The sequence below is a fragment of the Psittacula echo genome (assembly GCF_963264785.1).
Source record: "Psittacula echo genome assembly, chromosome: 1".
NCBI classification, from domain to species: domain Eukaryota; kingdom Metazoa; phylum Chordata; class Aves; order Psittaciformes; family Psittacidae; genus Psittacula; species Psittacula echo.
Window position 1 is genome coordinate 86,936,280 of NC_137735.1, and position 25,898 is coordinate 86,962,177.

General features: G+C 40.6%; 1 protein-coding gene across 1 annotated transcript in view; it reads left to right on the top strand.

Annotated features, from left to right (window-relative positions):
• The first annotated feature begins 1,490 nt into the window (after window positions 1-1,490).
• Window positions 1,491-25,898, top strand: part of MRTFA (myocardin related transcription factor A) — a 100,046-nt gene continuing 75,638 nt past the window's right edge. Inside the window, exons 1-4 of the mRNA XM_080625160.1 lie at window positions 1,491-1,624; window positions 10,084-10,147; window positions 18,154-18,203; window positions 19,564-19,825. Coding sequence (XP_080481286.1) covers window positions 18,180-18,203; window positions 19,564-19,825 — 286 coding nt within the window. The 5' untranslated portion in view covers window positions 1,491-1,624; window positions 10,084-10,147; window positions 18,154-18,179. The remainder of the gene's footprint in view (window positions 1,625-10,083; window positions 10,148-18,153; window positions 18,204-19,563; window positions 19,826-25,898) is intronic.

The following is a 25,898-nucleotide window of genomic DNA, read 5'->3' on the forward strand; positions in this document are numbered from 1 at the left end:
GAGCATGGAGAAGCATTACGTTACATCAAGATTTATGTGCACAGCCAAAGCTGAACTGGATCCCTGGGAATGAAAAGCAAAGAGCTGTAAATGTCAGCATTGGAAACAAGGGCAAGATAGTGGCTGACTGGCAGTAACTAAGTATTTGGTTCTTAACATTCTTGTATCATTAAGCTTCTTGTCATGAATTTCATAGGTTAATTGTACATGACACAAATATTTTTTCTTAACTACTTCACATACATTGCTTTGCAGTTATATCATGTCCTCTAGTTCTTTGACTACACAAGAGAATAAGTAAAGGGCAATTATGCCTTCTTTATACCATTTATTGTTGTACACCTTCCTCATGCCCCCTTTCCTTTGTTCTGACAGGCAATCCTGGTTTTTTCAGCTTCACAGTGTGACACAACCCTTCACAAAGCATTGTTACAGCCTCAGTCACGATTTGTGTCTGTAACGTCCCTTTGAGATACAATATGCAGGGGTGAGAATAGCACTGCAGGTAAAGGCACACTATTAAAAATTATAATAGTCTAACTATGATCCTCTGTTCTGCTCTTCAGGTATGGCATCATTCCTCTATTTTCTTGACAATCCCACCCCAGTTAACCGACAATTTCACTATGTGCATTTCACCCATCTGCAATTTCTTTTTCCAGCATCATATTAAATAAAGAACAACACACTCCTCCAAGAGAAGCACACCATCTGGCCACACATTTGGAACTTTCAGCTGGGGATGGGGCAGCTGAAACCTCCACATCGGTTGAAGCCTCCAATTCAGTCACAGCTCAGGTAGCAACAGCAACATGGCACCCAGCCTTCCCCTACCACCTCTGGAGGGAAACTTCTGTTCCCCCGCTGAGGAGTGCCCACTGGGCCTATCCCAGGCATTAGGGGTCTGGGTGGCAGTGGCAAGCATGTCCTGGAGTTGGAAAAGGCAGGACGAAGGAGGCAGCCAGCTCAACACTAAGCTGCCCTCACCTCAAGGCCGCCATGGCAGCCCTTGCCTGGCCCCATGGTGCCATCTCAGCACCCAGGAGCCCTACCTGCTCACCTGCCAACACCAGCCAGCTCTTTGCTGCGCAGTTTGAAAAACACTCCCTTATACAATTATACAATACAAATCCAAAGGTTATATATATATAACAGTTAAGCGCTACGACAAACCTGCCCCCCAATACCCACGCAGGCCATAAGGGCACCGCTGTCCCTTTAAGGGGCAGGACCCTCCTCCTCTACCTCCCCTCCTCGCCTTCCCAAAGGACGCCCCGCTCCCGCCCCTCCACCGATGACATCATTGCTGCATTCCGATTGGTTGCAGGCCCCTTCAGGCACTTCGTGCCCGCCCTTCGCCCTGCCTCGGGCCCGTTAGCTTCCCCAGGTGCTCTCTGTCCATTGGCCAGCCTCGGTGGCGCTCACCCCCGCTCCTCCGCTCTGATTGGAGGAGGCCAGAGCGTGTCGCCTAAGCAGGGAGGCACGGGGAGGGAGCTTCCGCGGTTGTGAGGCGCCGGTCGGCGGTGGCAAGGCCGGGTGGCAGGCTCGGGGCTAAGCGCGGTCTCGGCGGGTGGCGGCTCCGCCAGCGACAGGCGGGGTCGGAGGGAGATGGAACCGTGACCAGGTGCGTACGGAGCTGCCGGGCGACCTCTGTCGCCACAGGGGCAAAGAAAGAGGGGGTGTGTGGGGGGTGGGCGCGGACCCGCCCCGCCGCCCGGACCTCTCCTCAGCGGCGGGGGCAGCGCGTGCCCCCTCATGCCGCCACGCTCCACCTTATCGTTGTTCTCCCCACACCGGCGGTCCCGGTGTGAGGCGGGTGCGTGCCCGGCGCGGCTGGACAGCTCAGTTCCTTGGAGCCCCGGCCGGCCCCGAGGGGCCTCCACTCGCCGGTGCACGACTACTTTCTCTAGCTGTGGGCCGCCTTCGCCCCCTCCGAAGCCCCTAGGCGTGTTTCTCCTCGGGCCCTGCCTCGGTTTTATATCTTCCCCCCTTCCCCCGTCAGCCTCTCCCTGTTTTCTTCACCTGAGAGGAGCTCGGCGCTCCCCGCTCATGTCCCGAGAGCCTCGCGTGTGGCAGGCCGGCTGTGGGGTTTTGTTCAGGACTCTCTTTCCGGTTTTACAGGCCTGGTAGTGGCGACAGTAGTTGACAAGGGTTTGTGTAGCAGCAGTATTCTGCCGTACCCACCGGTCCACACACATCCAGGTGGTATTAAGCAGAGTTAATTTTCCCTACTGAAAAGATGCTTGCCCGTGCTATGGCTAGATGAATATCTAAGGTAACATCTGTGTGACCCAGGTGTCTGTGTCGTGGGGACTAGATATCCCTCTCTGTGGCTGTAAAATCTTGTATCGGAGAGGACTGTAATTTCACATAACCCCAGTCAAGGATGAAGACTTTGACTATTTGCCTTATATGCAAGTGGAAATACCCTCCTGAGCTCTTTATGATCTGCATCAATGTACACTTATTCTGCACCATGCAAACTTTGTGTTAATATGGTTCTGTGTCGTTCTTAAGTAGATGAACCTTGAGTGGGCTGAATAAGGGGTTTCATGCTTGCTGCTGCTTATAGCACTTCCTTTCTTATATCATGTTTGTCCAGACAATATCAGGGCCCCTGTCATGAAACCACATCTTAGTCTATCTTCAATAGAAAATCCATTTTGAAAGCATTAAAAATGTCTGACATTAAATATGTCTAGGCATTAAAAATGTTTAAAAATATTTGTTTCTCTGTAGCTTTGTTGCTGGATCATGTCTTTTATTTCTCAATAGGATTTCAAGACACAGCTCTCAATATTTGGAAAACATAAAATGTAGCTATTCTGGGCTGAATGTGCCTATCCCAACATTGCCAGCAAAGGCATTGAGAAAATTCAGTATGCAATTCTGTCTTTATTTTCAATTTCCGTTTGACATAGAAATGTCAGGGCTAGTTACCATGGTCAAATGTTACCATTGCTCAGCTGACTTACTGAAGGTGTATTTTCTAATTGAATGTGGCTTTTAGTTTCGGGTAAATATGCAAACAAACTTTCAAAGTATATCTTGCTGCTTGCACAACACCCATCAGTAGGCTTTTGTAAAGGCACTGTTAAAATCCATATTACGGTGGAACTGTTGGAAGTGTAATGCCTTTAGATCTTCAGAAGTATTTCCAAAAATACTTCAATCATTTCTGAATATGAAAAGAGAGGGACACCCATTTGTTGCCATTTACTGCAGTGATTAAATGAGTGATCTAATAGTTGTGATTAAATAGAATCTAATAATAGATTTTAAAATAAGAGTATGATTTGGAGCTGACTGTGAACTCCTTTTCTGTTCTTTAGATTTATGCTTTCTGCTGAAAGGAGAAAGAGGCTCAGGGCTGAAAGCAAATGCCATGAGCTTTTCACAAGGAGGTGAATTTGCCCTTAATTACCAGATACTAACTCACTGAAACCTTTTCACTTCTCCCCCGCTTATAATTTAGATACCAAATGTGATTTCACAGAAAAAGTGAAGAGAGTAAAATATTGCTAATTATAGCTTCTTGGGCATCATATTGTTCTGTACAAAATGTAAGTAGTGCTGTGTTTGCTGATTCCAACAATTGTAGAAGCAGCTTTAATTTCTATTTAATTAAGGCAATCCACTCTAGCATCATATGGGAGAAGACACCCTTCCCCTCCCCCAGTCTTCAGGCAACAAGCAGATCATGAAATAAAATGCGAACAGAGAGGACACAGAGATATTTTGCCATAGGACTGAGAGAATATGGGTTTTTTCTAAAACCAGGCTTTATATTTTCCTCCCAATGAATGTGAAATAATAAGAGCTTGGGTTTGGGAAGGAGTGCTTGCCTGTGACTTTTTTGTAACTGGCTTCTGCTGGCATAGTAAAGCAGCAGCATTTTTCACAGACCCTTTCATCCTTGGATCTCCAGGTGAAATACACATTCAAGCAATCGAAATAGCTCTTAATAATAATAAAAAGCCCTACTGGATTTCCTTCACTATCGAGCCATGATTACATTACTGTGTGGTATTTGGTGGGGAAAATGGAGCTGTACTACATGTAGAGAGGTGGATCAAAGGAAAAAGGGTTTGGGTGTTAGAGCAGAAAGCATATAAATTCTTAGAATGTGTTAAAACATTATCACGGGATTAATTGCTACACTCATTTGGAATGTGTGAGATGTCTCCGTATATGATTTTTACTTCAAGAGCACAATTGATAGCAACTTCAAGTATCTTCTGTCTTTACGCTCTGTCCTTCCTGTGTTGTAGATGATATAATTGGGCTGTCTCTATGCCTGTTTACTTACTGATAACTCAGTATTATGATTAAGATCCCTTTTGAAGGGTGCAGTTGATTTCCTCTGTGTGAAAAGAGGTAACAAATAGTAAATCTTGTTTTAGTTATACAGTGCTCTTTCTTTAATACTTTTTTTTTTTTTTTTCAAATCAACTGTGTCATGAGGGTCAATGTCTTTTCCTGAGAAACTGTTGAAGAGGAAACAGAAAAAACAACTTTACAGTGGTCTGAAACCGTCAAACACCTACTCTGGGAAAGCCGAATCTAATTATTTCCTGCTGGATACTTTGCTGAACTGAGGCTGAAAACAGAGGATGTGGTTACACAGACATTTCTTTTAGTGGTAGCCTTGTCTTAAGCAGCTCATATTCCCATCTGCCTTTTTTTTTTTTTTTTTCCCCTCCCCACTATGTGCCATCACTTCAGTAGTGATGGTGTATCTGTGGGGCTGCATGCTGAGCCAGGTTAGAGACCTGATTTTTGATTTATGCATGTTCTGTTCCTCTCCCCCTCAGCCCTCAAAATAAAAGATGGGGGAGGGCCAAAGGAATGCATAGCTGGAGTGGAGGGAGCGCAGAAGCAGATTAGTCAGAGCTACAGCTGAAAGGAACAGTTTTGGAACCATGGTTAAAAACTGTTTCTATGATTCTTCTTTTATGCATGTGTGTCAGATGAAATGGATGAGTTGGTGTGATTTCAGAAACTCATTCCTTTGTCAAATGCTCTGTTCAGTCCTTCAGGGACATAATGTCTGTGGTTAATATGTATGTTTTACCTTCCCTTCTTTGAGTGCTTTATGGAGTGCAAACACTGTTAAGTAGCTTCTTCAAGGGAAATGAATGGCATTGGGGTGAAGACAGTTTACATTACCAGGCTTAGGTATGCCATAGTGGTCACTCAGTGCTGTGAGATTTTTAAATGCAGGTTGTCCTTGTAGAGGCCATATGGTGCATGTAGCTTATACAGGAATCTGTCATCTGTCTGATACTGTGTTTTGAGACATTAAGAATCAATGCTAGTAATAGTATCTCACTTTGATTCTTTTCTATTTCTGGTATGAGACACTTTTCACACAGATGAAGTTCTAGAGCTTGCCACTGAGCAAGGTGCTGTAATTGTTTAATTTAGTTTGGTTTATATTCCAGAAATTGAAGTCATGAATTTAGGTTGCGCAGCATTCCTTTCCACTTCCCTCCCCCATTTTCTTGTGTGTGTGCAGCATCATTATTCTTGTGTGAAGAAATATTTTGGATTGAGGCACACAGCCGTATTGATAACATCTCTGTAAGAAGGTGAAATTTAACACACAGTCTTTTTAAATCTTGTAAGCTAAAGGCTGAGCTTTTAATTGGGGATTTTCTTTTGCACCTTAACCTCATGCCATCCATCTACGTTTGCTCTCCTACCATAAACTAGCATGTCAACTACTTCTACTTATCCTTCTTAATTAACTTGTGCTCCCTATTTCAGCTTGTTTTGGCCCTGCTGATCCAGAAAAGCAGGGTTTTTGTAGAGCACAGCACAAGCATCATACTAACTGCTGCTGCATGTGCCAGCATGTTATTTGTTAACAGCTGGGCATTGGGGGCTGCCCCTGTGCCACTGAAATAAAAATTCTCCTCTGGACATGGTCAGGAGCTGCTGCTGCTGAAGTCTCTGCTTGCCATGGCTGCATATTGAAGTGCTTGTGTACCACAATGCAGGAGCCTCTGGCAGAAAGCAGTGCAGAAAATTCCCGTTTTGCCATCTTCTGGTGAGGCAAATAAATGTGCTGGCTACACATCATCTTCAGAGTACCTTCACATTAGGGAAGCAGGAGACTGAAATGATATGTCTAGTTTTGTGAAGCTAATTTTGTTTTCGGATAGGAGTTGACATCACAGATTGTTTCAACCTCAAATTAATGCTTCATGTAATACATGGCAATTATGACTAGTTCTAGCCACACTAGAGGTGTGTGTGTATACTGTGGTTCCTTGAGTTCTGCCCTTTCTGTGGTTTAGTAGAGACACTGAGGATATGTCCTTACTGCACAATTGATCCATACAGTTGACACCCTATTTAGGCTTACTCTGATGAGATCATCCTTTACACACAGCCATACCCATGTTATGATGAACTCATTCTTTCTGCAACTGTTTAGATGTGTGAAGGTACAGTTTTGAGTGAAGGTGAGACAGGATTCTCTTTGTCAGTTACAGGGAAACTTTTCCTCCTTCAGGAAGAAACTTTTGGAAAAGCATTGAAAGACTCTATTTGAATGATTATTTTAAAAAATATAATTTTTATAGCAATACAAGAAACTTCCCAACAGAATGTGATTACAGTCTGCATTGTAACTTAATTTCTATTTCACTGTGTAAGGTGGACCCAAACCTGGGTGCGTGGTTTCTCTGAGTAGGTAGGGCCAAGTTAATGTTAGACCTAATGTCATGTCTCTGAATTTGCTCTCATAGGTCCTGTCAGGCATGCTTTACAGGAACAGATCACTTGGAGTTTGAATCTTTGCCAGGCCTCCATCTCAGAGGTAGTATGGCTGTTAGAAAGATGGGATGTGAATTCTTCACTGTGTGTTCAGATCACACTTGCGAATCATGTCAGTGAGTTTCTGTGTTGTTCAGACATGCTAAAACTCCAAGTCACCAGTGAAGGCTATAAGCCATTGTAATCACTGGAACAGCAGCCATGAACATGTAAACAATGACATATAAACATTTCCATTGGATGGAGAAGTTTATCAGCAAGATGAGACTTCTGCATTTCTTAGAGATGACACTATTTTTTTCTTCAGAAAATCTAGGACAGTAGAGTTTTGCCTGCATTGGCTGTATAGTGAGAGGAAAAAGGAGTGTTGGAGGAATGTTTTGATTGTGCTATAAGCAAAGAATAACAAAAGCGTTTAGCTGTGGAATTTTGCCAGAAAATGTTTCAGTTATGTGATTAATCTTTGCTCACTCACTGCAGTATAGAAAGAGCAGTAAAGAGCTTGTCTTTCATTACAGCTGTAAGTCTAAATCTTTGTAAAGTCTGACTTGTTTTTAAGGTGAGGTGTGTCTGTGTTTTCTGTTGTTCCGTCTTCAAGCTGGATTGAAATTCCATGGGGTGACTGAATAAAGATAATGTTAGAAATACATCTGCAGCATCTCTTAGCTTAATGGCACACACATTAGGAAAAAAAGTCAATGACTGTCCATGCCCATTGCAAACTAGTTTATCTCCTACTCAGGATTCAGATGACTAAGCAGTAAATTGCAGGATGTGAGACTTTAACTGCCTGAGATTGAGCAGGAACTTCCTTGGTAAATAGGACCGAAAGTTTCAAAGTTTCCCTTTTATTGTCCATAGTGTATGGAATAAAACTTCAGTTCTTAGTAGAGGCAGAAAGATAAATACATGCTGTCTTAGAGGACAAGTTATGCATGGGAGAACGAGGATGTCTAGACGCCTGAGAAGGTTAATGGAAGTGCTGGAAACTCGGGAGAGGTAAATAAACCAAGACAAGGAAGTTAGTGAAGTAGTTTGTGCTGTTTTCTGAATGTGTGTTTGCATGTATACACACACATACACACTCTTTTCTGAAGGATAATGGTAAGTTTTTGAAAGATGTCAAAAATCACTGAGTGTCTGTGTGTATCTATATAGATATTTTTAATCTTCATGTATACCTTAAAAGGTAAGACTTTGACATCTTCTGTATTGTGCCAGGTGAGCTGTCTGTCCAGCCTGGTGTCTTATGTTGTCAGGTAATGAGTGCCTTGGAAGGAACGTAGAACTGGGGTGTACAGAGAGGTTCTTCCCCTTTCTGCTTTCCCCTACCAGCTGATTGGGGATAGCTTGGTATATTCTCCAGATTGAAATACTGAATTCTTGGTTAACTGTTTCCTGTCTTTGTGGGAGACTTTCCTTGACTCCTTGAGTTCCTCCTTCTTCTGGGATTTGCAAAGTACATTGTAAGTGTGTATTTGGTGTTGTAGCCTTGCATCATTATAATGTTTTAATTACAGATTATCGACTTGGCTACTTTGTTAAAGAAAAAATAATTACTTGTTATGGATTCTCACGTGAAATTAATTGTTTAAGTGGCTGTAAGTAATTCCAAATATTGACCTAATGACAAATAGTGTAAAAGGTGGCAATATGACTTCTTGATTCTGTGATAGAGCCATGAATAATGTGTGCTGATACATTTTATTCAAAGAAAAATTGAAACATTCTCTGAAAGAGATTATAAGGGGAGCTTCTAAAGTAGTAGTGTCATAGAATCATAGAATCACAGGCTAGTTTTTGTTGGAAAGGACCTTAAGATCATCTAGTTCCAACCCCCTGCCATGGGCAGAGGCACCTTCCACTAGACCATGTCACCCAAGGCTCTGTCCAACTTGGCCTTGAGCACTGCCAGGGATGGAGCATTTACCGCTTCATTCAGCAACCTGTTCCAGTGCCTCACTTCCCTCACAGTAAAGAACTTCTTCCTTATATCTATCCTGAACTTCCCCTGTTTAAATCCATTACTCCTTGTCCTATCACTACAGTCCCTGATAGAGAGTCCCTGTCTGGCATCCTTTGTAGGCCCCCTTCAGATACTGGAAGGCTGCTATGAGGTCTCCATGCAGCTTCTCTTCTGCAGGCTGAACAGCCCCAACTTTCTCAGCCTTTGTGACCTTACTTTTTGAAATTTGTGTCAGTATCATAAATACCTTCTCCTGCAAGTTGTTAAATGGAGGAGAGTTGACCAAGTAGGTGTGCAGTTCATTACCTGTAGCTGCTTTGAAACAGCTTCCTTCTTTTATTTGTTTGGGATCAGAGACCTCTTTCAAATTTTGCAGTGCCCTCATTATCCAAATGTCTAACTGTGATCATTCTTTCTTCAGAAGAGACTAATCAGTCTAATTGGTCTTACTCCTTCTGATGCTAAAGTATTAGACAGCTCATTCTACTTTTTTTTTCCACTCCAGCAATGTTAATGCTTGTGTCCTGAGTCCATCTGTCTGAAGTTTGTATTTTGGGAGGTGCCTGGGTTCTTTTATTGACAAAATATCATAGCATCTCAACTGCAGTTCTGTGCTTCTAGTGTCTAGGAAAGCCCTGAAGTCTGAAAATCTTAGAGGAGGAAATAGAATGGAAACACTGTGTTAAAACCTTCATATGATGATTTGTATTTTTTTTTTTTAAAGGTGACTAAGGAAGTAGGAATGAAAGTATGGCAACTACAAATCAGCTTCTCACCTTTTTTATTGCTGCTTGCAATAATAGTCTTCTAAAGTCTCCAAAGTAATTATTTTCTAATCAAGTTCTGCTGTGCATGCCTGTTAAAACTGTATTGCCAGAGAAAAGTGGTGTGTTAATTCAGTACGTTTGTGAGTTTGTCTTAAGGTGCTCAAGATGTCCCCCTTCCCTTCCTTTAAAGTGGGATTCCCATTGCTGTCCTGACAAGTGATTTCAGTACATTGACGGGAAGACTAAGTATATAATTTTGTGGGTATTCTGGCTTAGTAAATCTCAAACAATGCGTTCTTCAGAACTGACAAAACAGCAGTCCTAAACTGAAAGTTCTGCTCTGCAAGTAGCACAGGTATGTGTATACAAGTGTGGCAGCCTTTTCAGTTCCAATTCTGTTGTGTGTGCCAAATGAATTAGATTATATGAAAAAAGAATCCTGGATAAAGGACTTTGCACCTTACTCTTAAAGGAGAAAATAGGTGTGGTGGTTGTTTTGTTTTATCTTATTTACTTTTTTTTTTTTATTTTAAGATCTTACTATTTATCCCCTGTTTTCCCTTTCAGTGACTGAGGAGAGAGCTGCTGGCATGGAATTGAGCTGGGTTTGCCCGTGGGAACTGTGAGTAAGGTATGTATTGTGTTCTCTTTGCTGTCTTTAGTCTGCACCTTTTCTTATGTGCTGAATTGAAAATTGCTTGTGGTCATTAAACATGAGGGGTAGTAGTGTGTTAGAAATGAAGTATTTTGAATTTTTACTAGCATGAGATGTGACAGCTGTCTAGTGAAGACTTTATGGGGTAAGAGTATAAATGACACACTTGCCACTTCTCTCTGCTGCCTAGCAATGATCCTTGGCTGACTTACTTAAGTATATAAAGGCAGGCTATTATATCTATACAGTAAAATAGTAATGTCTGCAAAACTGTTACTGAGCTTAATCATGATATGGCAGCACTCAGAGGATGATACATTCTGATGTTATCTGTGGTCCCAGGCTGAATCTTATAGTAAAGAATAAAAAATGTTTTAATCTGTTCTAGCAGCAAAACAGAAGTCTTGGTTTAGATGTCCTTCATGTGCTGCCTTCTAGTATTGTTGCTTTAAAGTAAAAAGTAGTGAAGGTTGAATTTAGTATCCTTTGAACTGGCAAAGAACAGCGCTGTCGATTCTCCCACCCCTTTACCATGTTCTTTGCCCACATTCATTAGATATACTTGTTAGGGAGCACTTCTTGAGTACTTAATACTTATTTTGAGTAAACTGGTTAGGTAAGACAGTAATATTGATATATACTTCTCCCTGAATCACTGAAAAAAAAAATAAAAATCTTACCTATTCTTCAATAGTGGGGACATCCAAGGATGGAAGGTCAGCTTTTGTAGGGGAAAAAGGGAATAGAAGATGTAGTAACTCAGTTTCAGTTGCTGGACTTTCCACTCAATGTCATGCTTGGTAGCTGCATTAGGAGATGACAATAAATTCAGGGAAATTTGGATTCCACGTCCCATGTCCATTGATGGGGAGGATTGGCAAAGTCAAGTCAAATTGGTTTAATTTCTTGTAGACAAATTCCGACTGTTGTGACTAAAGAATATGACTGGGATCAGAAAACTCCTTGCAGACTCTGTTTAAGACTTTGGTTTCACACTGTGCCTAACATAACTGAAAGCCATCACTTTTCAGTGGGCCTTGTTCCTCTAGTTTTTGTTTTTGTTTTGTCATGTTTTCTGTTTTGCTTTTTTTTTTGGGGGGGGGGGAGTGGAGGATGAGATCTAATAAACCTGCGGTTGCAGGGTTCAGATTGCTAGCATAAGGGAAAAGCAAGTATGTTTCAAGATGTAGCATTCCATCAGAACATCAGGCTGAATAGACTTGCTCTGTTGCTGCAGAGCCACTAGATATGAAGAAGAGGTGACAATTTCAAACTGAGGTGAAGTGATACAATATGGTTATACACTCTCAGTCGCAGCCCATGATCAGACTGAATCATATAAAATGTAAAACTATTTCCTCACACACGCAAAAGTAAGTTGCAAAGAAAACTTGCCGTAAATTCCTGTAAGATTCTTCAGATCTCCTGTTTTGCCTGCTGCTTTGTGCTGACATGAATGCTTGTGCTGGGAACTGAACTGGTTGAAATATGACTACTTTACCGTTGTCTTATTTTTTAATTTTCAAAATCTATTTTCTTTTATTTTAGTCTACATTGGTTCTCTGAGCTATGTTTCCTTGCCCAAGTCATCACTTTGTTATGCCCTAGCAAATCCAGTTCTTGTCCCAAAGTTTAAGTCTTCTGCATTTGGAAGCGTGTTGTTTCTTGTGAGGTCTTATTTCCACTCTCCTCTTGTCCAGTGACTTTCTCCTCCCAGTCTGCCCTAAATTCACTTTCAGCATGAGTTCCTTCATACTTTCTCAGTCCCATAGTTTTCCTGACAAGAATTTCCAAGTCAAAGCTCACATCTGGCTGCAGTTTGTCAGCATTCCCTTTTCTAGTTTGCTGCAGCCTCCCTGCTTCCAGTGGTTGTTGGCATCCGTTGCCACATGCCTTTGCTGCTGGCTGAATACATTGCTTCATCTGCTTGCCCCTTTGGGGTGGGGAGGAATGCTTTGCCTCTGACTTGAAGGAAACTTAAAAAAATGCATCAGACAGCAATTGCAAGGAAGTCAGTCAGAAGTCAGTGTTCTAAACAGACTGTAGTTCATAATGTGGTTCTTTGGCACCAGTGCAGGTTTAAACAGCGTGTTACCTTTCACGGCTCCCTGTTTTGCTGGCATAGCTGTTTTGTGGCCATGATGAGCCACTCTGGGAAACAGATCCTCCGGGAAGAAGTGGCTTTTTTTCTAGATTATTTTTCGTCTGGTCCAGTACATGTTGTCTCCATAGCATTTATGCTAATTTCACAGTGAGGAAGGTATGAGAGTGGGAATGTGTAGCAGACTGCTGAAGCTGGCACCACTGCTAGATGTTTAAGTGTGCTCTTTGGCATTACAGTTAAGTTGATTTTGTTTTTGGTGAGCTGCTGTTACAAAGGCTGGTCAAACCTCTACATAGCTGTACACTCCTGCTTCTTGCTTTGCATCAGAGCTAGTGATTGTGCAGCCATAGAGCACAACCAGCTAGCTGAGTGCTCCTGTAGAAAATGGTTTCTGATCTTTTGCAGAGTTAATCATCTGCTGGTTCAGCTGACCTGAGTCACCCCTTGGGTGCACACTCATTAGATCAGACAAAAGGGAAGCAGCAGGAATGAATAGCTTGGTAGCAGAAGGCTGCATTCCTCTTTTGATTATGATGTTGAGCTATATCATGACTAAGAACTGAAATATACCAGCATGCCCATTGACACATGAGACCTAGACATCACATCTTTTTTTCTGCTCTCTTTTGTTACTTGAACTTCAGCAGAAATTGTTTTCTAAGGCTCAACATCACCTTAGAAGGACGTCTTCCTCATTCATGCTTTGAGTTTAAGTAAGAACTTCAGAAAGTGGGGGAGAGTTCATTCTTTTTAAGCAAGGATTGTTTATTATAAATATCATTGTGATTCTTAAAACTATCTTTGGTATTATCAGAGTTCCTTGAGCTTGAAAGCCACAAAGTTCCTCCAAATGCATATTGAATCATGAAAAGTATTTCTTAACATCTGGAATGCTAAACTACATTTCTTAGCCTGCTATTTGTGGTTTTAAGAAATTGATGTTTGATGATTTTTCAAGATCTCTTAAAAACTTTCTATCACTGCTGGACTGAGTGAAACAAATGCCAGTGTCTTACGAAGGAAATGCTTAGGGCTTGAGAAATACAGTTCTTGATGCATGGTTGTTAAAATCACGTCTACAGCTGAAATTATGCAGTGGATTGCCTTGCACTAGGTGTGTTCTTTGCATCTTTTACCCTCTAGTCCTAGCTTCTCTCTACAGCTGTTCATGCCTTTTGCCTGATAACATTTCTTGCTATTTTCTTGTTGACCTGAGCATGTTTTTTGACTCTTGTACTGATAGATTTGCTGGAAGTGGTAGAAGAGAGATTTCTGGTGATGATTCAAAGATGTCCTCTTTTACTGTAATGTTACTGGCACATTATACATTCAGATTCATATCCTTTTGCTCATATAGAAAGTTGTGCTCATCCATATTTTACCAGCATCTTTGTTCACGTGTTGCAATCTTTGCATGTTCTGGCTTTGTAGGGCAGTGGCTTGTGGTCATGGTAAACTGGACAGTTTACACCTTCAAATTACCGTTCTGTTTCTAATCCAGAATTAATTTAGTGGCTATTTGACTGCTTTTGCCTTCCCCTCTCTTACTGTGAAAGTGAAGGAAGTTGAAGACTGGTTGATTTTGCAGAAAATGATTGCAAGTGGAATTCATGTATTAAAATAAAATTCCCTAACCAAAGATAGTCTCTCTTTAGTGGTCTGCATAGTTTGCTTTCTTAACTTTAAGTGGTTCCTCAAGAGCAAGCTATTACACTCTCAGGGTACAGTCTTTGTGATGCTTGCCTTGTTGGTTAGTGTATTGTATATATGTTATTGACAGTGTCATCAGTTTAACTCTCAATTAATTGGAGAAGTAATTATAACAACAGTTGTGTGCCTGTGTTAAGCTAACTGACAGGAAACTGAAGTTGTTTGTTTTTTGTTTTTAATGACATGACCTTGAAGGTGTTCCTGTTGGTGACATTTCTTTTAGTATCTGTCTCTCACTCTGATTGTTATAACTTCTCAAGCTAATATGATGCTTCTGCTGCTAACTTCCCTTCTTTTGGGTTATTCTTTTGATTTGTGATGACCTGGGGGTTATTGTTGCCTTTGGGCGTGCCATGGCATCCTCTTCCTCTCTTCCCTCTCATTTCAAAGATTCATCCACTTAAAGCCATTTTGCCCCACAATTGCCTCTTCTCTTGGCTGGATGGTCTCAGCTGGCATAATCATCTAGCAGAAGGCTGCTCTTAAGTTTAAAATAAAAACCTTCTGTCTTCTCAAAATAGCCCAGATGTACACACACATGCACTTGCTCTTAGGTGCTGGAGGTTGCTTAGCAATTCTTATATTGGTAGGAAATTGCTATTACCCTGGTAACACAGCCTCAAAATGCAAACAAGGGAAAGCTGTTTATAGAGATGTCCTTGCTTCATTTGGGAATTGTGCTCTTTATTTTTTTTCTTTTATGTGCCTTTCTGATCTTTACTTACTACTTCTGAAATTCTTTTTTTTTTTTTCATGTGTTTCACTCTGGTTACTGAGGTTTCATGTTAGGGAAGGTGGTTCCTTGGTTCATTTTGTTCTTTGGTTTGTTTAAATACTGACTGTCAAGATTTTGATGATGCCACAAGCACATAAATATTGCAAAAATTGAGAGAAGTCTAATGCATGAAGACTTAGTGCATGTGTCCAAGTCCAACGTGATTGTTGGATTGATTGAACTGTGTAACAACACCGTAAGGTGACACTGCTTCCAAAAGTAGCTGTCCTGATTTCTTCTTTTATTACCTTGTCTCTCATTTTTCCTTATGCTAGCCCAAGTTTTTTGGGTTGCTGGGTGGCAAGCCAAATCAGAAAGTGACTAATGCAGCTTAAAACTAGTAGTCTGTGTGTGTGTGGCCAGGTCAAATTTAGTACAGATCAGTTCCTTGGTCTGGTTCAGCCTTTGTTGGCCCACAGGAGCTGAGGAATGAGCAGGCTGGACTGTTACTTTTGTTGGCAATGCCAATTCAGTGTCTAACCAGAGGATGTGGTCTTATGATAAAGCTAAGTTGATCTAAGCTTGCTGTTGCCAAGGGGGAGGGCTGGGATGCCTTTGTTGCTTCCTTGTGCCAATGTTGGTGCTTATCTGGCTTTATGATGGGATGATTAATGAAGGTGAAATGGCAGGAAACTAATCCTAATCCCTTCTCCCCCTCCCAGGTTTCTTTTTACTTTCTTTTTACTTCTTTTACTGAACTAGTTTACTATGGGTCAGACAGGTTTCAGCACTGCTGTGTCTCTCTATTTTGTTTCCCTTTTACCTCTCAGGCTTTGAGCTGTCCTTCAGTGATTCTGGATGAGCAGCTTTATGAGAAGTTTCTATAAGTAATTTTGTCATATTAGTAAATGCAAACTAGAATACTTTTTTCAGCAAGGTGTAAGGTAATCAGGTTTACTGTGGTATGATGTTGCTATGGCAGGAGGATAAACCTAAAAAGCTACCATGTAGAAGCTGCAGAGTGATTTAACTTTTGTAGCTTGCAGGTTTGATAAAGATAATCTTTTTCCAAAAATTCTCATTGGCTGTGGTTCTTAATCTTCTACCTTGTGCAAAATTGACTCTGCCTTGTTTGTCTATCTGAAATTGAAATCTCTTAAATGCCTCCAGAAGTCAGAAAGGGATAAAGATAATTTATATATTTGAATTGTGTCTAATGTCTCTTTTGAGCAACTCCATCTTCTCCCTAGTGCTATGGTCCATGCTTGTGTTGTTGTGGCAGTGTTTTAGTGCTTTATAGCAACATAATTTGGACACTCGTAGCTCCTGAAAGCTGACTGTTGCCGCTGCATTATGGTGACACAGCTATGTGTGTAGTTGGCAGTGGCCTAGGACTGGGGAAATGATTTTGCTGAATACCCAGGAAAGATGGCTGTCTTTAGCTAAATTGATTCTCCAGTGAAAGACAGGGCAGTGTAGGGATAGAACTGAGCAGCTGGACAGTGGAGGACTTGAGGGTAGCTTAAGCTTGGTGTTGCTGCTGTAGAACATCTGTGGGATCACAGCCACTCTTGTCCTGGAAGCAGCTGGGCCAAAAGTAGAAAAATGCCATGATAGAAAGCTGCTGTCTGGTTAGGCAACAAACAAATTTTATTACAAATCCTGAGGGCACTCACCCTGGAGCCCTTACTGAGGTTAAGGAATATTTGTTCTTAATACTGTACATTAGCTTCTGGATGGATGAGTCACTTGAAGATTGTGTGGCACGTTTCTTTATGGGAAAGTTTCTAGTCTGTTCAGAAATGGCAGGAAAACAAACGTATTAAAATTTTAATTGGCTTCTAAATATTAATGCCTGTAGCTAACTGATTGATCATTCTACAATGACATTCTACAATGACAGTTATAGAGTGGTGTAACTGTCTGGGAAGTCTAAAAACAGCCTTACTGTTGATTGCGGGAAAGGATTCCATGCCTTTCGCAGGACTTCCATATAATGTAGCATGGATGATTATAAATCCTCAAAGCATCTTCTAAATCCCTCTATGTCCTCATCAGACTTTTAATTGAAAACATAAAAATCAAACTCACCCAATTATAGCTTTTACTGTAGTCTTGTGCACTGGATGCCTGTTTTTTAAAGTGGGGATATGTTGCATGCTGAGATTTGGCATTGCTCTGAAAAAAGTTCTCTTTCCCTTAGGCAAGGGTTAGATGTTTGAATGTACTCATGGTGTAAGTCGGTTCTTTCCTCTGTGCTGTGCTGGCACAAGCACTGTTAGCGTGTAGCTGCACGGCAAACTTCACCAGGGTCCTGGTTTACCTGGAGTGTGAACCAGAAAACTAGCTTTTACACTTGGATCATTTTTATCCTGTGTCACTGCAGATTCTTGTGCTGGCCTGAAATGGGAGGAGATGTGGAGGAAGGAGAAGGCAAACTGGTGTGCAAGCACTGGTTTCTTTCTCTGTTTTGTGCTGTAGCTTGCTACTGTGCTTGTACAGAAAGGGTGTAGTTTCAGTGGCCTGGCTAATGTGAATATAGCTAGATTAGGGAAATAGATTCTGGTTTACAACACGGGTGTTAAAATGGTGTTTGAAATCTGATTTTCCTGGTTTATGCAGATTACAAATTCCTGTTTAAAAGAAAATCCAGTATGTTAGAAGTTCCTAAGTACATTTTTGTTTACCTTGTTGAAGCAGATCTTACGTACTTGAGACATGTCAAGCTTTTTCCTCCCCCTCTTGAAAGAGGAAGGAGCTCTTTCTTTCCTTGGGTAGACTGAGAAAAGTAGGTTGAGTCTCCTGCCATACCAAATCCCTGCAGGGTCTGTCACTTCTGGATTTGGGCCTGGCTGCACTTGTCCTCCTGCATGAGCTATCCTAACCATCATGTGGCACTAGGCAAAGTGTAATATCTGCAGTACATCTCTTCTGATAAAGTACATAGAGGCTTTGGCTTCTCTAAGATGGTGACAGCCAGCCTCCTAACTGAGCAGTTACTCTTCCTTTTAGCCCCTTTCCACAGGTCTCCCATCCTACAGGGACAGGGCCTGAGGCCAATTATATTGGTCATTGTTTAACTCCTTCCAGCCTTTGCAAGGATTATTATAGTTTACCACACTCTGTTATTATAAGTCTGTGATTTAAGGGTGTGTATTTCCAGGCATTCTGTATCTATTATAAAGAGAAGAAGGGCAGAATCCCAAGTTTTTCTCTTTGCAGATTACCGTTAAAATTTGCTCTCAAATGGATATGACTGATGTTTGCTTTGGACAGGGAATGTATCAAGGAAGGGGTAGGCACTTTCTAGCCAAATTGTAGGAAAATACTTCATATGGCAGTAAGGTTTGGCTCTGTCTCATTTGTTTTTTTGTAACAAGCACCAGCTTCGGTTGGTGGTTTTTGTTGTTTTCTTTTTTTCCATCCACCCTTTTTTTCCTTGCTTCTCTTCAGATCATGACATAAAGTCCTGGGAATGAATGTATGACAACATGGATGAAACAGTGCGTATTCATTACCAGTAAATACTTGCTGTTGCTTGAATATACACTAAACACATTTTTGAACAAATGTACTACCACTTACAACTTCTGAGTATTACAGAGCAAACATGAGTAATCAGCAGAAGTATGAAACTGAAATGGAAGTGGGGAAGCTGACTATTAGAGCTACTTTATCAGCTATTAATGTGTCGATATTGTCACACTCAAGTTAATTATGAGTGTTAAGTGGTGAATACTTAATAAAAAACTATTTTCAAAACTTGCTTTGAGTTTATGCCTTCTAATTGACTTCTGAAGGATTATCCTGATGGTTTTTACTTTGCTTCTCTGCAGTTTGCTTTGCTTGCATCTTTTTGAAGCTGAAAGCTAGCCTCTGGGAATACCTTCTGCTTGACAAATTACTACAGTGCAGCAGTTACGTAGTGGTAGTCTTCTGAGTTTAGAGTGGTTGAAACAGCAGCATATTAAGAAGCAGGAGACTTCCATCTTCATTAATCAAACCCAAGTATGGTTTGTCCTTGTATAATGTCCGTTACTGTTTAAATGTTGACACAATAACCATTTTACCAGACTTCCAGCTGATTTGTTTCTGTTTAAATTACTGAACAAAAAAGACTTTTAATTTTAACATAGTTGTGGCTTTTTAATACTTATTTTAAGAATTATGGAAATATGAAACATTTAAAAATTGTGTATTTCAGTAAGTCCTTTTATATAGTGCAGATTTTGGTTACTGTAGCTGAGGTTTTAAACAGGAAAGCTTTTCTTGTTTATGTGGAAAATTTTTCTTGCATTCATTTTCACTAATAGTGAATGGGGAAGAAAGAATAGACCAAGAGAATGACCTTTTTTTTTTTTTTTTTTTTAATTAAATGTAATTGGTTTTACTTGGAAATCCTCATTTGTTGTACTCAGCTGTCCTTCCAGGTTTATTATGGAGGATTACTTTATCTGACTGGATTTCATATGGACAGTTGTCCTTTTAAAACACTACTGTTGGTATAAAAGGACAGTAATCAAGAGTTCAGCAAGGTTCTAGATAGGCTGACTTCACTGGAACAACTTGATCTGTCTTCTCATGACTGAGTTCCTCAAGTATAAAAAGTTGAGAATGTTCTCCTATGTATCTAGTCTCATCAGTAGTTTCTGTGGTGATGCTGTTGGAGGTTTATGCACGTTTATAAACTGCTGACTTTAGCAAGTTTCAGTCAGTACTTGGCTTTGAATTGATGATGATAACACAAATGCTCTGCTAAGGAACATGTCTCTCCAGAATACGAAGATGCCATCATGAACTGGACGTATGGGTTAAGACTCATGTGAGATTTATTGTTCGGTTTTTATCTGGTTTGTCTTGCAGGTTGCCATCACGAAAGCCAAAGTGGATTTCTCCGGTGTGGTGTGCCTGCCCCCTTCCGTCATTGCTGGAAATGGGCTGGACGGAGGAGGGGCTGGCGAAAATGATGATGAGCCTGTGCTGGTGTCGCTTTCGGCGGCCCCCAGCCCTCAGAGTGAAGCTGTTGCCAATGAGCTGCAGGAGCTCTCCTTGCAGCCCGAGCTGACCCTCAGCCTCCATCATGGCCGAAACCCCAACCTCCCTCCACTCAGTGAAAGGAAGAATGGTAAGTGGTACAGTGCACTCATGTCTCATGGAGCATGTCCTCACCAAGAAAGGAAGTACTGTGTTGTTGTCATCGTATGTGGTCTCATGACAGCCTGTTTCTTCTTGCTTCTTGCAATGTTCTATTTGCATGAAGAACTGCGTGATAATCCAGAGTTGACAAAAATGATTTATGTTGTTCAATGGGAAAGACTGATGTTACAGGCTGTGGAAGTTCCAGAGAGCTCCAGGGATAAATGCTTTCGATTATTGTTTTAGGTAAACACCAGCCACAACTTCCATGTGCTTTGTGGTGGCTAGTTGTATAAAGCTGAGACAGAAAGGCAAAGAAAGTGTTAGCTCGTCTTCAGACTATAACCATCTGTAGATTTTAATTTGCCACTTTGGTCTGAACTTACCAAGGGTGAGTAACTTCCTCACTGCAAATGTCTGAAAGATTCTGTCAGATTTGTTAGAAGGAGTAACAAGACCTAGTGTTAAAAATTAAATATCCCAATAGGCCTTCTAATCCTAGAGTGAGAATGACCTGCTTATGTTTCTAAAGCTACGGACAACTATGGTATGAATCCCTCTAACCATTTGGTGGGTAACAGAGGGGTGCCGAAGTATAGGGTCATTTGGACCAGAATTCCTGGTTTTGGAAAGCTGTGAACTGTCTGAAGCTCATAGTTGCCAGGCTGCCATGAAAGCCTTTGCATTTTCAGCACCATCCTGTGACAGACTGATGAAACCTTTGGATAACTGGTGACTTCTGTTCATGACTTCCCCGTGATGATCTCCCATCACCCACTGGGGTATATGTTGTGGGCTCTTCACAATATGAAGGTCTTGCTACAGTCTGAATTCTTGCTAGCAACTTTACCTGCAAGATATTATGGATTAAAGCATGGTTGAGTCCTGGGTGCCTTATAGTGTTGGGCATTATATGTTGCATTTCATGCATTACATAGAGTTGCATGGCACAGCACGTTGGAAATGCTGACAAGGTTTGTAGTGGCTTTATAGCCAGAACATAATGCTTATGGTAAAGTCATTTAGAATATGTGAAATGCAGGACAGAAATTTGGATTGGAGTGATACCTCACTTGACATGCCATTCTTTACCTCTGGAAATTGAGCGTGCCTTTCTCTGAACAGTGTATCAGTGTTTTCCTGGTTGGAAGAATTAATTAACTTCAACCACAAATACTTTTTTTTTTAGAGGATAAAAAGAGTTTTCATATACATTTTACCATTGTTAGGTGACTACAGTCATGTTTGCAGGCCTTAAAAATGGAGAAGCTATAAACTGCAAAAACAGAACAAAAAGCTTCTCATCCTTAGTGTTTGCAGTCCTCTAAGTATAAGAGAGAACAGATGGAGCTAAAGGTGGTGTTGATAAATAAAAGAGAATAAGTTGGAATGTTAGTCAGCATGGTAGACTGTGGTCTGAACACACCTCAGCCAGTGGCAGACTTGGGCATTTTACAGTTATAAAGGCAAGGAGAGATTTCAAATTAAATTTAACCAAGGTAATTTGGAAATTCATAGAGGGCTTGAAGGCAGCATGGGAAAAGCATAGGAGCCTTTGTTTCCAAAACCTGACAGCTGGCCACCTGAAGGTGACATTAGGATTTTACTGGAGGCAGGGTTCTTCTCTTTTAGTGAGTAAGACGTAATTAAGGGTCCTGAATTGAGAAGCAGCAGTTTATCCTTGATGCTACAGGGAAAGCAATACTAGGGCTGGGGATGGATAAGAGCACCTTCTTAGGAAAATGAAACTTGTATTCTCACTTTGAAGTGGTTCCTTTGAAGAAGGACAAAGCAGTATTGTTATGGTCAGAGGAAAGGATACTCAGAATTAAAGTCTTTATATGATTCAGTTATTTGGATAGGTTTAAAAATTGGTATCTTAGGGATATTTTACAGAAATAGATAGCTTTTTTCTTTATCAGAATAATGTTATTATGGACTCAGCCTTGGAGCTGTATCACTGTGGGCTGCAAATCATCTTGACTGGAACAGGTAGAATAGAGTTGGGCTTAAAAAATATTTGGAAAGGAGTACCTCTGCCCAGGCCTTTTGTCAAAGAAAATTAGGATATTCCCGGAAATGACTCATTAGGTGGATCTCTTCAGCGCTGATTCTTTATCAGGGCTTGGCACAATAGTAGGAATTTTACTGCTGGAGGTGCAGTTTTTCAGGCAAGGCATTAAGTCCAAAGTCCCTGATCTAGACTGCTGAACAGTCCTTATCTTCAGAGGTATACAATGGTCTTTTCTCCTGGGCTGCAGTATGTTATGTGTTGTTTGTGTGTACATTCATTAAAGTATTGTGGGACTGAAAAGTACTGTTGAAATACGGTTATCTGCAAATTGTTACAGCACTAAAGGAGACTTGTTTCATTGAGCTGATGAGAAACAAAGCTGGTGCATTTTGAATGTATGGGATCTTTTCAGTTATCTTGTATCAGTATGGCTGCTGAAAGCTGCTGAGCTTGTTAAAGCTCCTTTTAAAAATGTGGTATATCTTTGTTGTTGTGCCTTTGGTGTATGTTAAAAAACCTTTAGAGATGAGCTGCCAGTTGAGGTGGCAATCTGCTTAAACATTTGGTCAATCCAAAGTAGTTGTAGAAGCGTATCTTGGGTATTGAAACTGCTTCTGTGACAACTTGCCAAATTCAAGGTATGAGGAAGATTGAAACTGAGTGGCAGTGGGAGGGAAGGAGATGGTAAATAAGACACTTGCTGGAAGCTGCCTATCTGTGTCAAAGGGTCTCCTGTTTGCAGTTCTAGACAGGCATTGCTGACTCACAGTTCGAATAACTACTTAGGCTGAGGGCTTCTAACAGCTTAACCCTTTATGTAACGTTTGCTTGCAGTCTTTACAGTCGTAGACATCTGTAGATGTCTGTAGAAAAACATTACATGGATTTGTACTGAGTTTGTACTTCAGACCTCGGTTCTGGAAGGTAAGCTGTTCCAGAGTTAAAATAGAAATCTCTTTGGCATGTGAAGCATCATGGAATTCTGTATCCCATGGGAGAAGTGGGAGTGTAGGCCTGTATGCATATGCTGCCATGTGTCCTAGGACAGTGAATTCCTTTTTCTTCCCCCCCTCCCCCCGCTCTTAGAGAACTGAAGAGCAGCAAGAGACAAGGTTTTCTTGTGGTGTTTTTTTTTTTTTTTTTTTAATTTTATTTTCCCTCCACCTGACCCAGATTCCTCTTCATATTCTTCTCCATCATAGGTGCAACTTGTAGGTGTGTGTACCAGCAAAGATAGGTACCCCTAGAGAGGTGGGTTTAAAGACCTTAAACATCTCGACTGAATAGTGGTTATTAAGTTACACTAAATTAAAGTACAATAAAAGCTGTTAAGGATATGTGTGAAGTATTGGAACATAATAGATAGATAAGAAACAATTCCCTGTCACTTCAGTGGAAGGAAACCTTATGTGTTAAGGTGATAGTAAAATATTTTGACACAATTATTAGGTTCTATTCAGACATCAAGCTTGATGGCACACTTAAGGGGTAGTTATTTAATTTGTCTTTGTGCATCCCAGTGAATTTTCTATCCAGAATTTGCATCCTTTCTCTTTTATTTTAATTCATATTCATCAAGACCTCAACTTTCTTTAACTGTGAGAAATTACCTGTGACTGACTCATTCATTGCCACACAAGGCAAAAAAAAAAAAAGTCATTACAAAGTCATCTGAAGCTCTTCAGTGTATCTTGATTTTTCTCTGTCAGTTGTACTAAGATGCCAAGATAACTTTTCCTAACCCGTAGGGCAGGGTTAGACCAAGTCGCTGATAAATGTAGTTACAAAAAAAGGGAAAAACCAAGTGAAAAAACAATACACATCTTCTGCAGATTGATAATTTCTGATCACAACTGACCTGTTTAACCTTCATTTGAAGTTATGATAATTGATCCTTTAGCTTATTGACCTTCTCTCTTGACCCATTTTCCCCAGGTGAATTCATAGTTACTTTTGTTGAGAGGTCATGAAAAATACTGTGTTAGAAGCCTAGAGCAGTCCTGGTTTCTTCTTACTTTAGGCTTGTTTAAGATTGGGTAACATTCTTTCAAATGAATTGTTGCATTTTATGATTACAGGTTTGGGCAAAACTTGTATCAGCTTGTCAGTTGGGGTTTACTTGATCTGAAGTGTCTTCTACAAAGTACTATATGTGCTGGGGGGAAAGAGACTAATTGGAATGTGTGGAATTTCAGTATGACTTGAAGTCATGTTAGAGGTATGTGCTTTATGTATCAAAAGGTACTCCTGTTACTGTAAAGACTGAGTACTGTATGAAGCATGATATTCATTGTTGCCACATAAGCTGTTGGTGATTATACTGACTTACAAATTGCAGAGCTGATCTTTTGAAATGTTTCTAAGGAGCTAATGTAGTGCCTATGTTCCTATGTCCATTTACTGTTAAAAGGCAGGAATGATATTTTAAATATTTAGTAGGGCGTATAATTGTATTTTAAAGAACTGCGTAGATTATTGCTTCTATAGTTCTTTTTTTGGGTTATACATTACTATCTCCTTCCCTTTCTTTCCCTTTTCCATCCTGGATTGTCATTACATTGAATGCAGTCAGATTCAGGATTTATTTCAAGTATAGCTTATTACAGAAGCTTTTCAGATTCTAGCGCTGCCCACTTGCTACTGTGATTTTAAAAGCACTGGTAATGTTTTCTTAAAATCAGGTCATAAACTATCATTTAAAAAAGTGACTTGTGAACTCATTTAAGAAGTCAGGCATGTTTATGCATCAACAAGGGTGGTATTTTGTTCCCAATAAAGGGTTTTAAAGGGACAGGATTATTCTGAAATTATTTTCTTGGGTTTTTTTGTGGAATTCTTTTTTTTTATTTGTTTGTTTGTTCTAGTGATTTCTGGAATAGTGAGTTAAAGTTACATCTAATTACCAAGTGATGACTTACATGTGAAGAAGATTAAGTCTATAACAAAAGGACCAAGTCTGTAACAAAAGGCCTGAGATAGGAAATACATAGCTTTGTATGTTGTCCTTCACACATGCTCCACTGAGGCTTGCTGTTTTCTCTGGTAGGTAAGGGGAATGGTTGTTAGAATAAAAACGAGTCTATCTTGGATATATTTGTCTTAAGACAAATAGTTATGTCCCAGGGGACTATAAATTTAGCATACTGTCTGAATGTTTCTGATAAAGCTACGAGATTCAGAGCATGATAGAAATGACTGGCCTGTTGCTGATGGGAGCTACTAAACAGCTGAGAAGTGGTAATCTCTTGAAATATTGAAAACAAACTTTTAAATAGTGATGGGGGAATTGTTGAGCTGGAAAGAGTAATGCCAGAGGCAGCTTAATGTGGTAGCTTTAACAGGTTAGCTCTCCACAGTTTTTGCCTGTTCCTCATCAAGTTAACAAGATTAATGCCCTTCTCCAATCACTGGTTTGTAATATTTCTCTCCTTTCTGTTTCTCCATTCCATTTTCTCTCTTATTTCACTTTGTCTTTAAGGTTTCAGGGTTCAGATCTGATGGATGAACATTAGAGATATAATTTGATAGCTACTTAAACATTCCTTTTTCATGAATTTAAACTGCTTGCTAAACAAGTCAGGCCCAGATCTGGGTAGCTGTTTTGTCTGTGTAAGGACTTCTGTTGCTGGGTTTGCTGTTTTAAGTATTAAGGGTAATAGCAGGGAAAGGAGGTCTGGTTCTTTAAAGGGAGAATGTCATTCAACAGGATTTTTTAGTCTGTTCTACTTCAACAGTAAGTAGCTGCTTAATGCAAGAAAGATTGCACCATTGCGCAACAGTCAGTTGCTGCTAGTACTTAGCAAACTGAATCCTAGCTTTGGGTGATAGCTTGTTTCTGTAACATGTAGCTTTCCTCATGGAAATGTCAAGTTTTCTGTAACTCGTTTATGTGGGGATACTATTGGGCACTTCTGCAGGCTGTAACTCTGCCTTTGCCACAGTCTACATAACCACAAAGTATAATGAAGGAATCTCTGTCAGAAGACATTTGGGAGCACAATCTTCATCTTCCTTGCTGGTCGAGTAAGCAACATGCTTTAAGTTTCAT